Below are 16,962 nucleotides of genomic sequence, written 5' to 3' on the forward strand. Positions count from 1 at the left end.
GCAGAGTGAAATAAGCAAAATCAGAAAAACACTGTACGTAATAACAGCAATTTTGCAGAATCATTGACTGTGAAAGACTTAGCTACTCTTAGTAATACAATGATCCAGGGCAATTCTGAAGGATTCATTGACAAATAAGTGCTGTGTACATTCAGAGAAAGAACTATTGGAGTCAGAACACAGGTCAAAACATGAAATTCTAAACTTTAGTTTATTTAGGTTGTATTTTGGGTTTTTGGTTTTATATTCTCTAACATATATGAACAATATGGAAATATATTTTGCATGAAAATCCATGTATAACCCATATAAATTTGCTTGGAAGGTCTAGAAATGGGGAAGTAATGGAAGGAGGGAGACAATATGGATTATATGGCTTCAGAAAATTGTAGAAAGTTGTTATAACATGTAATTGGTAAAATTAAAATAAAATATATTTACAAAATAGGAAAAAAGAATAAGTGGAACTAATATTGCCAGTGAAGAAACAGATGGTTGAAAAATAAGAGGCTAACCAATGAAAAATCTATGTATTCTACTGATAGAGTCAGTATATCAAGAGAAATCAAGGAAGCCTTTAGTATGGTGGGTGAACATCCTCCAACTGCCAGTTATGGATTTATACAAGGTCACAGACAAATATCATAAAGAACGGGCAGGGATGGATGGCTTATGAGGTGACTTGAAATGTTAGAAAGAATTGCTGCATTTATGAGATCACAGATCTATTTGAATATATGTGAATGTGAAAACAAGGATGCTAGATCCTGGTGATGAAGTAATGAATAATGATGGTTCTTGATCTTAAAAAATTCAATTTGCTAGGGGTAATCTGATATGTACACAAATAAGAAAGAAACAAAATACCTAAAAAATAAATTAATTTATGAGTAAAATATTGAGGTTCCAATTTTTCATCGAATGCTCACTACTTATATAATCCATGGCATCACAAATTCAAAGTTAGCTTGTCACCTAGTCTAATTCCCTTCTGTTTAGAAGAGGAAATTGTCTTTGAAAGGTAAAATGTCATGAACAACATTATATTGGTAGTAAGCAGGAAAGCTAGGATTTCAAGCTACATCTTTTGTTTAAATCCAGTGCCTTTTCCTCTAAAACCAATCATAAAATCCTGCCAAACTTGTTTCCCCATATATAAAATGGATACAATCATACCTGTGGTGTTTCCCTCCTAGAGTTTCTGTGAGGAGGAAATGATAAAATGATTGTAAAGTGCTTTACAAAATTTAAATGGATATATCAGTGTCATTATAGAAGATATAATGATACATATGTATATATTCACATTACACAGTATTATATTATATTTATATCAGTGTTTTATATGTAAGATTATATATAGTATGTATATAATGTGATATATATGTGAGATTACATATAGTATGTATACATGATATCAATATTATTACACAAGGTATAGTGAGAAGAATTCAGAGGAAATATTTGTACAAAATAGTCTAAGAAAATTTGAAGAAAGGATTTTTTTTTCAGTTGAGGAGAATTAGAGAAGGCATCACAATAGAACAAGATGCTACCCAAACTAAGCTTTGAAGGAAGATATATATTCTAAGAGATAGAATTGAAAGGGGAGTGTATTTTAGGCATGGGAGATGAACTGTACCTGTCTAGTCCTTATTGGATTTTTTAATTCTGTCCCAAATGAAGTTGTATAAATTGGATAAGAGGTGTATTGAAAGAACTGTACCTCTGTATACAGATCCTTCTTGTGCTCAAGAAAATCTTTCTCTACAGGAAAAACTGAGAATGAGATAAGGTCATGAGATCTGTGTGAGGCTTCTTTTGTATTAAACAGAAAAGATAAAAGTCAGGATGACTGATGATGGCCAGGGATGTAGGGGATAAACTTGGAGTCTTTGATGTCTGACCAACTTTTAAGTGTTCCATAGTGCTTGCTGCAGTCACCTTGGGTATTCAGGGTGTACTAGTGCCTCTTGAATGAGGACTCGCTAAGCCCTTTTTAGAGCAGCTCATCCACCTTTGGTATCCATATTTTACTCAGCACTCACCTAGAGAATTACTCTCAACTTAGTTTTAGTCACTAAAACTGTCTCAGCTGATGACTAAAACTAAGTTGAGAGTAACTCATTGATCTCAAACCCTTTGCTGAGTTATGAGGCTTTCTACCCCAAGAACGAGAAAACTCATAATTGAATTATAAGGTGAGAACAATTTATTCCAATGCCCATGAAGGTGAATGAAGAAGACACCATGGAGAGATTAAAACTTGGTCATGTATACAGATAATAACTTAAATCTAACCATCCCACTTCATTCAGCTAATCCTAATAATGTCTCATCTCTCTAGTCCCCTAATTATACTCTTATGAATACATTCTGCTTCTTTTTATATCCTTTTTTTGAAACATGGTGCTTAGTGATCCCAATACTTGGAATGGGAGAATTGAGGAATAGAAATGTTGGAAGGGAATTCATAGGCATTTAGATAAATCATACTTGATACATTTAGATCAGCATATTATTTTATATTATATGCCACAATACATTTTAAAAAATATTCAATCTAATTATAAAAGTCATTTTGAAAATGTAGGAGAAAGGAAAGAAGGTCTTCTTTCTTTCTTTTTCCTTCCTTTCCTTGTTCTTTTCTTCATATGTACATATGTGTATACACACATATACATACATATTTTACATATATGTATGTATATATTACAAATTAAAACAAATTCCTGTGGAGAATTTACCTTTTGTGAACTTCTACTCCACAAAAATCAAATGTTTCAATCTTTATTCTTATTCCATAACATATTGCATCATTAATCCTCTAGAATCTCAATGGATTATTCTGTTTCTTTTGATGATATTATTTTTATTCTATAAATGGTTCCTCTGGTTCTCCTCTTTTCACTTTCCATCAATTCATACAAGTCTTTCCAGGCATTTTTTCTGAAATGATTCCCTTCATTATTTCTTATAGAAAAATAGTATTACATTTAATTCATATATCATATCTTTCTCAGACATTCCCCAGGGGATAGACAACCCCTCAGCTTTCCATTCTTTACTCTCACAAAAAGAGTTGCTACAAGCATATTTGTATATATGGATCTTTTTCCTCTTTCTTTAATCTCTTTATGGTGTATACCTAGTACTTTCCCTAACTGTCTAGGAGAGAATTTTTAACCAAATAAAAGATAGAGGTGGTCATAAAATAGGCTCTTTCAAATACATAAAATTTAAAGTGCTTTTACAGAAACTAAATCATGCAGCTAGTAGAAAAAGTCAACCTGTCATACAAAAAAAAATATCCTCACATCAAATATCTGATAGAAATCTGATATCCAGGATAGATAGGGAATTAGCACAATGATGTAGGAACAAGGGCCACCACATTCCAATTAAATAGGTGATAAGAGGATATGAAAAAAAAAAACTTTTCAAAAGAAGAGCTTCAAGTTATCATTCACCATAAGAAAATGTCTACAAATCATTATAAAGATAAATACAAATTAAAAGGGCATTAAGGTTTCATTGAATTCTGAAGAAAATGTCAAAAATGATAGAAGATGATCACTATTGATTTGTAAGGACTATGGGAAAAAAGGTACACTAATGCATTTTTAACAGAGTTATATTAATTCTAACCATTGTGGAAAGCGATGCCCTTTGACTCAGAGATCCTACTGCTGATCACCTACCTCAAGTGAGGTAAAGACAGAGAGAATGTTTTTATATAAATATATTTAAAGCAAAATGTTTTTGTCACTAAAAATGGGGAAAATATGGATTCCTATTTTCATAAAAATTCCCTAAAATTATGATATATGAATATCAAGAATTACCACTATACCATAAAATCAGAAACTGTAATTCTGACCAATATAAGACTTATGTGAAACATAGGTAGAAAGAATAAAGCAGAAAAAAATACAGAATGACTGTAACATTGTAAATGAAAAGGTCACAAAGCAAAGTCTTAATGCTGAATAATTATAATGAATAATCTGGTCCAAGAACAAGAAATGAAAATACTTCCTTTGATGGGGAAGGGACTGTGAATACAGCATATTGCATATACTGTCAGATATGGTAATTGTTGTTTCTATTTAAGAAATATAATTTAATACATAATTTCTAAATTGAGAATGGGATGAGAGACTTTTTGAAATAGTTTCCTCATATAAAGGTAATTTGTTTTACAGAATTCCTTTGATATGCTGGTCTAGTTGCCCAAAAAAACTGAAATGGGATTGGTCTGGCAATAAATTGATTTTATTAAAGTTTTATAGTTGTTTAGTGATCATGGTTTCCTTTTCTAGTTTCACATTATCCATTCCTTTAATGATATGCTTAATAGCTTTCCCCAGGAATTAAAATAAGTGTCATCCTCTTGGAATCCCCCTCCTCTCTGTCTGTCTCTCTCTGTCTCTACCTCTATCTCTCTTTCTTTCTCATTGGGAAATATGTCCTTCTCCAACTCTATGGATCCTTTGCCATTCTCTATGATTTTTCAAAGATTACCAAAAAAATTCATCAATCACATTTAATGACTATTTAACATGAGAACTCTTCATATACTTGATGGTAGCTATCATGTTTTCTATGTCTATATTCTCTAGGCCAAACACTTATTCTTTTAACTAGTCTAAACATGAAACCTGTCTTGAAACCTGATTCCTATTTTCATCCTACTTTACCCTCTTTGAAATCTTTTCAGATTTTTTAGCTTCCCATTATGCTTCCTAAAATGTGGTACCTAGACTTGAAAACAAATATTCAAGATGAAGTCAGATAAAGAAAGAGTACTACAATCATATCTACAAACTTCTTTCAAGTGACTCGCATGTACCTCTCTGGCTGACTTGAACTCTCAAGGACAATTAGATGGTCTCTCATTATCCTTTTACTTAATTTTGAGTTTCAAGTCTACATTAGCCACTTTTATTTTTTCAGCAGACTACATATCATTTTTCTTAGCAAGGAAACTAAGCAAAATGAGTTGAATCATCTTGTCTTCTATCTATCATTAATTATTATTGTGCCATGCAACCTTAACACCAGTCATATTTCTTCTTTAATAATATTTTCCCCAATACCAGTAGCCCTCCTTCATTCTTCATTTCCCAAAATCACAATAACAACAGAAAAGCAACAAACAAAAAAGTTCTTAGCATTCCTTGTCACTTAGGCTCAGTGTTTCTTCTGTTTTATTATTCCTAAAACCAACTGTCTAAGATCATTTTGAATTTTCAAAAGCATGAATCTTTTCTCCCTTTTTCTGTCTTTTACTCTTTATTGAATCATTTTTCAATTAAAATATTGATTTCTTGCTTTTCCCAAAAATACAAATAAAATCTTTATAATTAATATGGATAATCAAGCAAAATAGATTTCTACATTTACCTATGCCAGGGTTTTATTGAGTTAGAAGAGGAATGAGGGAGCTCAATAAGTATTAGTAAAATGCAAAACCACTCCAACCAAAAATTAAAAGCCTAAGGTCTCAAGATAAAGGAGATAATTCCAAATTTTTATGGTGTTACCATACTGTAGAACATCTGTTGGGCAGCAGGAATAGACCATCTGGGATTACAGAAAGCAATTATGCAATATGTAGAATTAGTTCAATTTTTCTATTTTCCTTAACAATATTTTATACTGAGAGATATGAAAGGATGAATATTGTCTAGTCTCGATTATCAAAAGAAAAATATTGGGCTGAAAAATTCTGGGTGTTGAGTTGTAGGGAATCGTTAAAACAGTTGACTGGAATCAAGACTGGAGGTTGCTAATTATTGTCCATTTTATCTTCATTTCATTAGTCTCATCCTCTCCCTTCTCACTACCATTACCATAGTTCAAGAACTTATTCATGCTTGCTTGGGCTATCAAAATATCCTCCTAATTGATCTGCATGCATCATGCTTTTCTTTTATCCATCCTCAGGATGGCCACTAAAGTGTTATTTCAATCAATAGTCAATAAACCTTTATTAAGTATCTACTATATGCCTGGAATTGTGCTAAGTGCTAAATTTCTAAAGGGTAGTTCTGATCATGTCAATCCCTTGCTCAATAAACTTACCCTTTTACCTCTAGCATCAAATATTGTACATCATTTAAAGAACTTCACTACCTGAAATCCTACCTATCATCCTAGTTTTATTGTATGCAACTATCGTTCATGCATTTTATAATCTAGTCAAAAGGGACTTTATTGCTGTTTTTCACACAATAGTAGTGTTTAAAATCTCAATGTCACTACAGGGGTTATATCTAATAAGTGGAATGAATCTGTCCCCATCACATCTGTCTTTTATAATCCCTAATTTCCCAGAAATTAGGGTAAATTCAAAGATCAAATGCCACCTCTTTCTTACATGGGACCTTTCTTTATTTTTGTTTCTTTAAGAGAACATCTATCGAAGTCTTCAATTTCTGACATCACCATAGATATCCCAAGTTATCCATTCTCTCTTCCAGAAAGCCATCCTGTAAAATTAGTAGTATTTTAAGAGGATAAAAATGAGCACAATTGATTGACACATTGAAAGGGTCTGAAAATGTCTGATAATTAATAACAGCAGATGTCCCACCTCTTTGAAATGGTGGGTTGGTGGAGTATCTTGTTCATTCTAGACATACTTGATCTCAATCATTTTTATACATTTATTTTAGATTTTTTGGTATATGGCTATTTTAATTTACATTGTTGTAGTTATTATGTCCCTTATTTCCATATCTCAGCTTACTTTATTTTTTTATCATTTCATGTTCATCTTTCTATGCTCTTTTGTATTTCACAACATAGATCATTTCAAATATTTGCACAGTAATATTTCATTATATTCATGTACTACAAATTAGCCATTCCCCAATTGATAAGTATTAGATTTGTTTCTGGTTGTTTCCTATAGAAAATGATTCTAAATATTATTTTGATGTATATGGGTACTTTCTTCTGTAGTTGACTTCTTTGTGATATAAGCCCAGTAATCGATTTTTCTGGTTTAAAGGCTATGAACATTTTAGTCACTTTAATTGCATAATTTCAAAATGCTTTCCAAAGTGACTATTATCTCACAGCTCTCCAGTAATGTATTAATTTGCTAATCATTCCACAATCCCTCCAAGATTGACTATCACCATGTTTTGGGTCATTTTTCCAATAAACAAATTGAGTTGAAATCTTCAGGTTATTTTGATTTGTATTTCTCTTATTACAATTGATTTAGAATATTCCTTCATGTAGCTATGAATAATTTTACAGTCCTTTTGAGAATTGTTTGTTCAGATCCTTTGACCACTTATCTATCAGGGAATGACTATAATATATATATATACATATTCATATAAATGTGCATATATTTGTATTTATATATATAGAAATATTTATATAGAATTTTATATACCCATCCCTTATATGAGAAATTTGAAATAATTTTTCCTAATTTGATCACTATTTTTTATTCTTGAAGCATTAATGTTGTCTGTGCACAAGCTTTTCCATTTTATATAATGAAATTTATTTATTTTGTCTTTTTCCACTTGCCTTTAATCTTGTTTAATTAAGAAAAAAATCTTTTACCTATACCTGTGAAAGGAATATTATCTGTTTCTCTTCTATTAGTGTAAAATAATATTTAATATTAAAGTTATGTGTCCATTTAGAATGTATTGTGAAATATATTATAATATATTGGTTTAAGCCTGATTTCTAAAAGTCTTCTTTTCAATATCCCTAGGTTTTTTTTCATCAAATAAGGAGGTTTTCCTGGGTGATTTATGTTTTCCACTTTATCAAACATTGAATTATTTAGTTCAGTTGTTTATATTTCTCTCTTTTTTGGTCTGTTCCATTAATATATCTATTTTTTTCACCAATATTATATAATTTGGATTACTGCCCTTTCATAATATAATTTGAGGTCAGAAGCTATTTCCCCTTCATATCAGCTTCTTTTCATCATTTCTAGACCTTTTGTTTCTTCGAATGACTTTTCTTATTATGTTACTAAATTCTACAACATATCTCTTTGAAATTTGAGTGGCATTACGTTGAGTATAAATTAAATTTGATAGCATTGTTATTTTTATTATCTTGACACAGTCTATCCATGAGCACTGAGTATTTCTCCATCTATTTGAGCTATTCTTTATCATTTTAAGGAACATTTTGTAACTGAATCTAAACAAATATTTTGTGTTCTTTGATAGAGTTATTTTCAGTGAGACTTCCTTTTATATTTTTCCTTCTTGGATTTTGCTATCATTTTCAAGAAGTGCTGTGGAATTTTGAGGGTTTATTTTGTACCCTGCAAATTTGCTGAAGCTATTAATATCTCACATAATATTTTTGTTGATTTTCTAGCAATTTAGAGTACAACATCATGTCATCAGGAAATAGGGATAATTTTTTTATCTCCATTTTACCTTTCTTCATGGCTTTCAATTTCTTTCTATTGTCTTTTTGCTCTTGCTAGCATTTCCAGAACTACATAAAATAATAGTGGGAAGAATGAGAATCCATAACTCAAACACATAGGGTCTTTCTTGAGCCTTCAGCTGCTAAAGCCTTCTTCTTAAGTTACTACTATTTTTAAATCTTGCATATGCCTATATGTACACATGTTGTCAGTTCACATAGAATGGAAATTTCTTTGGGGGTGAACTGTTTAAGTTTTTCCTTTATATCTCTAGTACCTAGCATTGTTCCTTGCACTCATTAAGCATATAATAAACACTTGCTGATTGATTTAAAAAGATCAGGAATATTAGGGAAGGGTTGGGAAACTAGAGATTTAAATAAAGACCAAAGGATTATGCTCAGTGTGTCAAAGAAAGTTAGAGGAATAGGCTATTATAGATGGAGCACAGAATTCCAGACTTTTGAATTTTACAATATTAGTGTAATTCTAGGTTGGTAAATTTAAAAATGTGAACATTCTCCCACATGAAGGATATTGGGCTGGAGGAATACTGTGTCAAAGTTTGCCCCATTCTTTTAGATATTGTAAAACTTAAAGGCAACATGTCATGTTGCATTATTAACCATACGCTTCATATTCTTTTGATAAAATTCTTTGCATATTCTTAAAGTCCACATGGATCCAATAGTTCCTTCCGAATGCAAGCTACAAAGAATCTTTTTTAAATAATGCAGATGCTAAAGAGGATTTGCTTTTACACACTCCTCCAGTCTGGCAGGATTTATTCTCTCAAAGGTTAGCATTTTGTTAGTTATATATAGAGCATTATTCTGTCTTTTTAAAATGCTCCCCTCTCCCTTTTTTTTCCTCATAGATACTTCTGTACATATTCAAACACTTTGTGACAAATTATAAAGTTTATTTCTTGTCAAAGAATAAGGTTTTAATTAATATCTTCTTTTCAATCAGGTACATCTGTAACCAATGTCACGGCTACTGATGCTGATGATCCTGTTTATGGAAACAGTGCAAAGTTGGTGTATAGTATCTTGGAAGGGCAGCCGTACTTTTCCATCGAACCAGAAACAGGTAAGTGGACCTGGCAGCACGTGTCATTGAAATTACATCGTTTACTTCAACTCATAATCAGCTTTATGACCTTGGGAAAGACACACTATTCCCCCATGGCTTCCATTTGATCATCTTTAAAATATATGAAAGTTAGACTAGATGGATGATGGCTGAAGTACTTTCCACTCTTTGTATTCTCTGACTACTAATAGGGATATGTGATTGGACCCGTTTTATTATAATTTGAAAGCACATAGTTGTAACTTCTGAAACTTATATTTCTTAGCTATGCAGTCCTAGATTATTTTACTTAACTACTTGAGATGGCCTCAAATACCTCACTTGTTAAAAAAATAGATATAACAATACTTGCACTTCGTCCTTTACATTTGACACAGGAAACTTCTATAAACTGAAAAATAATTTGATAATATAAATGATAATATTAAGAATATTCACAATTTTTTATAACAGGATGAAGAGTCCCAAGTAAAAAGTGAAGATACTGTGCTCACAATAGTGTCAGTAGTCCTTTTCATAGTGGGTATTTATAACACTCCTGTGTAGACACTGAGGCGTTTAAAACTAGATTCGCCCATGTACTAACCAATAAGCAGTAGTTAAAAGATCAGAAATCATTGTTTCATGTTAAGTGAAAATTTTAAAATTTAATGAAGTTATTTTTGACACTTTTATTGAGTTGCAAAAGAACATATTTTTAAAACAGAATGAAATAGATTTGTTATTTTTATTATTTTTAACAAACTGTACATCAATTTCATAAAGTGTGTTTGTTGCTTTTCTGAAGGCAGAAAATGAGCTATTTACTATTTTTAAGACCTGTATTAAAGTTTTCTCTTAATTTGAGCAGGTCCCATTTGACAATTCCAGTCTCAGCAAATAAAGGTTTAACCAAGAGAACAAACATTTAGCGGCCAGAGGTGTGGGTATTGTGGAGAATCTTTCGTATTCTTTTCTAAATAATTATCACTATTCAGAACAGTGGCCAGTGAATTTTTGTGTTAAAAAAATCAGAGTAATATGCTTTTGAAATTTAAAGATATGATCTATGCACATACATACACTCATGCTAACTGTATACATAGTTGTATATGTATGAATAAACTGTCTATGCATATTCACTAATAGAAATAAAATGAATTTAGTTGAAGTTCCTATTAGAAAATTAATTAAGAATATATTTATCATTTTATTCTCAACTAACAAGATACATTTGTGTAACTAAGTAATAAACTTAGGTTTTCCTAGTTTATTGCAGCTGTTATTACTGGTCGTTAAATATAATGGGCTTGAATTTCACAATTAGGGACCAACTCATCTCTTTGAGTTCCTTATTCAGTCATTTTTAGGGAATATATTCACCTTCCTCTGTTTATGAACATTTGCCCATGTTCCTTTATATAAACAAACTGAAGCACAAACAAACGGAAACCAAGGGAAAGTTTTCACAAATAGATACACACAGTGTGTCAGTGGAGGGACCTTACACACTCTCACAGTCTCTTTCACTCACAAAGCCATAGGTCCAGATTCTTCCAAAATGCATGTAAACCACACTTGTGGATTATCTTTATTATAGCCACACTCTCATGGGACTATATATTCCTATGAATTCATTTATGTTTGTGGGCAGCATATAAGATGTCTCAGAAAAATACAAGCAATCATAGATCTAGTGTGCTATAATTTCTTGAATACCTAAAAACACTTCCCAGAGACTGAACAATCTTGGCCTTTATTTAAAGATAAAATCTAGTTAAATAGAAATATACACGTAGGATAACCTGAGGGATAATGTCTGAAGCAGTGGAGAAAGTATCTGTGAGACAAAGAGGAGTAGCTAAGGCAACCTGTGCATCTTGGCACAGAGGTGAAAGAACAGGAAGAATTCAGACAATAGGGGGAGATTTGCGTCCAGAAACCAGCTTGAGCTTCCCTGAAATCTCTTATTGGCAAGTCTATTAATCCAACAGAAAGTCAGTGCATAAATCAGCAAAATCCCCAAATGGAGGACTAAATCAAATGGAGGTGCAACTGAAATATCAGATCTTTAATGGAAAGATATGGACAGTAGGAACAGCTGAGTTCAGCAACTTACAGGACTGCTTTTATTTTTATTCTGCCAGCTGTCTTTTTGAGTTGTCCATTCTGACTCTCTATACCACCCCCTAATTAACCCTCATCCACAAGGGCACCCCTTGAGCTGGTGAACAAAGGCTCCTGTAGATGCTCAGGGACTGAGATTATGGGGAAGTCAAACCTACTCCCCATTCTTTCTCAAGATTCTTGGTTTCTATGAACTATGTCTGCTACTGACAAACCATTCAGAAAATGATCCAGACACCATGTGCCCACACAACCTGGTAATCTTGCTGTTCTTCCCACAAGATGTTCCATCGTCTATCCCTGTGCCTTCACACAAGCTGTATCCCATGATTTTAATATATTCTCACACTGTCACTTCTTAGACTCCATGAGGTCCTTCAAAGATTGACCCAAGAGTTACATTCTTCACTGGCTCTAGACTGGTACCCTTTGCTTCCAGTATCCTGTTTTACAAAATTCCTTGTTTTTATTGCTGATATTTTGTCTTTGTTAGTGGACATGATGTCTCCCCTGAAAAAATACAAGCACTCTGAAGGGAAGAACTATTTCATTTTGTTTTTATGTCATTAATGTCAAATACAGTGCCTGGGCTTTAGTAGGTGCCTAATAAATGCTCACTGATTAATTGATTACCTTTGTATTAAGACTGGCAGAAGGTAAACAGCAGAGGCGAAGAATGGCCTGTTTCCTACTTCTTTTGCTTTTGAGAACTCAGTGATCTGATAAATTGTGCTCTGAACATAGTAAGTGGGAGAGAAATGGCTGAATGAATGAATTGAAGAGGCCCATTTTTATCCATGTGGGGAGCTGAATCAAAGATTAAACTATTTCCACATCTACCATGGATCCTCTCATCCATTTTCTCCCAACAGCTGGTAGAGTGTTGGATCTTGAATCAGGAAGACGTGGGTTCTAAAATGTCCCTTGATGCTTTCTAGCTGTGTGACAACTGGGCAAGCCACATAACCTTCACCCGGTTCACACCGGACTCATTTTCTTCAACTATAAAATAGGGAAATATTTTTTCTATGTTGCAAGGCTGTAGTGAGGGTAAAGTGAAAAAGTACTTTTAAAGTGCTTAGTAAGATGTCTGGCACATAGTACATGCTTAATAGATGCTTGTCTCCTTCCTCCCAACTAAAACTATATGGTTAAGGATTAACAAAGCAATTTTCTAGATAATACCAGAGTAAAGTTGGGAATGCGTATTAGTATTCTTAATGTATAGAAGAAGATATCAAGTTCAGTCAATAGCACTTATTAACGGTTTATTCATGTGCTAGACACAGTGGTAAGTGCTTAGGATACAAATAAAGACAAAAAAAAACCTGATCTCAAGGATCTAACAGTCTAATGGGAAAATAGCAGACAAACAAGTATTTACAAACAAGATATCAAAAAGAGAAATTTGAGGAGCCTCAGAAGGAAGGAACTAAGATTAATGGCTTTCTGTAAAAGGTATGATTTTAGCTAATATTCAGAGGAAACCACAGAAAGCAAAAAAGAAGAGGGGGAGAGTTCCAGGCCTTGAAGACAGCCAGTAAAAGTTTCTAGAGTTAAGAGAAGGAGTTAAGGAGGCCAGTGTCAATGGATGACAAAATATGGAAAATGACACTGAATCATTGATACATTTCAGAGATTAGGGCTCAAATCTAGCTTTCCTAAGTCTCATTTCAACATTATTTCCACTATGTCAAGCTACCATTCTATATATTATAAATTCTCTTCTTAATTTCTGGGATCGTCATTAACAATTGTAGTTGGGCAGAGAAGTATGTAATTGGCTTTCATAGATGGCCAAAGAGTTACCACCATATTTTAGTTCAATTAGATTCAATAAAATGTTATTTAATGAGTGCATACTATAACAATGTCCTTGTCCTGGACAATAATGGGGATTATATAGTTGGAAAATACCAGATAAATCTGCAAAGAACTTTAGTTTACAATATACAACATATTTTGTAATGGTTTATAATATACAAGGTGTACAATATGTCTACTGGTCCAAATTCTCATTGCCATTTTATTACAACTTTCTTCTTATTGTTCTCTTTTCTTTAAAGTCTACGCCTTCCAGTTCATTCTCTATTCAGCTTCCAAAGTGATCTTCCATATTGTCTCCCTTCCTACTGTCCTTATTCAACAAACTATAATGGTTCTCTAGAACCTCAAGGATCAAATGTAAAATTCTTTATTTGGAATTTGAAGGATTTTTTTTCTTATTTAGAGTAGCACTGGGCACTGTCAGCTCAAAGACAAAACTAGACCCATTTCCCTCAAAGTAGGCACATTTTCCTCTAAATCCTGAATTAGCTGGACTGGTAGTAGCAGAGATGAGAATCACACTACTCTACCACCACCAAAAGTAACTATTGTTCTGTCAGTGGTGTTGAGAAAAGAGAAGAAGGGTAACATTCCCTTTGTACATATAAAATCTTTGAATATAGAGGCTGTTTCTTTTTTTTTTTTGTCTCAGTATCTCCAGTGCCCAACATTCTATCTGCCACTCAGAAGGGATTCACTAAATACTTATTTTTTTATTCATTTATTAGTTTAGGTAAAAGAACATTAGCCTTGGAATTCAAGAGTTTGGTTTGAAATATGGCTCTACTGTTTATTAATTATGTGAGTTTAGGCAAATAATCTTCCTTCTCTTAGCCTCAGTTTTTGAGAGACAAAGGGGAAATTATAATAATAATTTCCATATATATATATATATATANTTTTGCTTCTGATCACCATCAGTCTCCCATTCTGCTTCTTTTATCCCCCTCTCTTCCTACTTCCTGTAGTGTAAGATAAATTTCTATACCCCATTGAAAACAGATGCTATTCCCTCTTTGAGCCAATTCTGGTGAATAATATTCAAGTATTGCCCTCCCTGCTGCCCCATTTTTCCTTCCACTACAAAAGTTTTTTTATTCCTCTTTTATAAAAGATAATTTGCCCTCATTCTACCTTGCTCAATTTTCCTTGATAATTTCCTGAAAGATGATAACTAAGCTGTTTTTTAGATCATGACTTTCAGGTAGTCCAATAATTCTTAAATTTTCTCTTTTTAACCTATTTTCCAGGTCAATTGTTTTTCTGATGATATATTTCACATTTTCTTCTATTTTTCAGTCTTTTGATTTGATTTTTTCCTTTTTGTCTGATGGACTCAGTTTCCACTTGCCAAAATCTAATTTTTTTTATTTTTAATAGCTTGCCAATTCCTGTACTTTCTTGCTGGTATTTTTTTAAACCCTTACGTTCCGTCTTGGAGTCAGTTGACAGAAGAGTGGTAAGAGTAGGCAATGGGTGTCAAGTGACTTGCCCAGGGTCACACAGCTGCGAAGTGTCTGAGACCAAATTTAAACCTAGGCCCTCCTGTCTCTAGGCCTGGCTCTCCATCCACTGAGCTACCCAGCTGCCCCCTGCCCTATTTATATTATTAGCATCATGGTTTCATAGCTGTAGTTCTAAAAGGGAATTCAGATATGAATAAGATAATGCAAATGCTTTTTAAATCTTGGAGTAATGAGCAATATAATTGACAGTATAATATAAAAATAAGTTATGACTTGTGATTTCATTAGTATAGAGAACTTTCAGGTGAAGGAATCTCCTTTACCAACGCAGGTTGATATTTTCCCCACAATTCATACTTTTGGTTTTCTAGGACACCATGAGGTTATGTGACTTGTCCAGAGTCATATAGCTAGTATGTATATGTCAGAGGCATAATTGACAGCTAAGTTTTCCTAAATTCAAAGGATGTTTTATCTAGAATTCTGTGCTTAATACCACATAATATTGTATAATAGAATGTATCACGTTATAATAAATATTGTTTTGTATATGTATATATTTGTATATATACATATATACACACACACATAAACAAGTAATACTGGTAAATACTAAATATTTATGCCAGAAAGTACAACAGACATACACACAATATATATGTAGCACTAATATTATTTGAAGCTTTACTTTATTTTATGAGGTCCCATCAGGTTTTAGAAGTGACTTTAGGTTCTTACAGGCTATATCAGTGTCACCTCTTCTCTGGAAAGACCATCCAAGTTAGAAATGCTTCAAAGCCCAGCAAATAATTTTCTGTTATTTGGAAAGTAGAAATGCACATTACCAGAAGGCTGACCAGAAGGTAATGAATATTTTTGGCCACAGCAACTCCTGAAGATTATTCACTAAAACACCTTCCAGGAATGATAATTCTATCATTCATTCCTTCATTTATTCAACAGTTGGTCAGTTAGTGAACTAGAATTTGTTAAGTGCTTACTATGGACCAGTTACTGTGCTAAGCACTAGAGGTCTAAGGAAAGGAAAACATATAGAACTTGACTTCAAGGAGCTCATGCTCTAATGAACAAGCTAGTATGCAGATAACTATGTAGATACCAGAAATATATAATAAAAATGGGAGGTAATCTCAGAGGGGATGCACTAGCATTAAGGGGGAGCACAAAATCTATTTTCAAAAGACAAGATATTAGCTTAAAAGAAGCCAGATAAACTAACAGGTAATGATGAAGAGGTAGAGCCTTCCAGATATGGGAACAGCCAGAGAAAATGAAGTCAGGCAAAGGAGGCCAGAATTGCTGGATTGCATTACAGAATATTAAAGTATAAAAAAATACAGGAAAGATATAACAAGGCCAAGTTATAAAGTTTTTTGTTTTAAGTTTTTTAATTAAAACTCTATTTCTATCTTATAATTGATACTGTGTTGGTTCCAAGGCAGAATAGTGGTAAGAGCTAACCATGGTGATTAAGTGGCTTACCCAGGTTCACACAACTAGGAAGTGTCTGAGGCCAGATTTGAACCCAAGATCCCTCCTGTCTCTAGTCCTGGCTCTCTATCCACTGAACTACCTAGCTGCCACTCTGAAGGATTTTAAAAATCAGATGCAGGATTTGATCTTGGATGCTAGAACCGATGGAGTCACTGGGCTTAACTGAGAAGGGAATGACATGGTCAGATTTGTGTTTTAAGAAGATCCAGAAGGGATGTGATAAAGGCTTCCACTAGAGTGTTGGCTTTCCCAAAAAGAGAAAGGAAGGATTTTATAAGAGATGTGGGGAACGTAAAATCCACAACAGTTGACAGCAGCATAGATATCTAGTTGAGTAAGGAGTTAGGTATGAGCTTGTCTAACTTAGAGGGCAGGAGTGCCCTTCTTACAGCTTTCTTCATATGGAGTACTTTCCTGAGTTTGAAGTTAAGGAGGCAAAATGACACACATTTTTAATAAAACAGCTTCTATTCTTTGGGAGCTTACAACCTAATAGGGGAAGATATATCAATCAAGATATTAATA

The 16,962-nt window shown here is 33.0% G+C and overlaps 1 protein-coding gene across 7 annotated transcripts in view; it reads left to right on the forward strand.

Annotated features, from left to right (window-relative positions):
* Positions 1–16,962, forward strand: part of CDH8 (cadherin 8) — a 488,877-nt gene that overhangs the window by 193,576 nt on the left and 278,339 nt on the right. For 6 of the 7 annotated variants that reach the window (XM_044663239.1, XM_044663244.1, XM_044663243.1 and 3 more), the window contains exon 3: positions 9,401–9,520. The exons of the other annotated variant lie outside the window; for it this stretch is intronic. In XM_044663239.1, the coding sequence (XP_044519174.1) occupies positions 9,401–9,520 (120 nt within the window). The remainder of the gene's footprint in view (positions 1–9,400; positions 9,521–16,962) is intronic. 7 annotated transcript variants of the gene reach the window in all.

Source organism: Gracilinanus agilis, chromosome 2 (genome assembly GCF_016433145.1).
Source record: "Gracilinanus agilis isolate LMUSP501 chromosome 2, AgileGrace, whole genome shotgun sequence".
NCBI classification, from domain to species: domain Eukaryota; kingdom Metazoa; phylum Chordata; class Mammalia; order Didelphimorphia; family Didelphidae; genus Gracilinanus; species Gracilinanus agilis.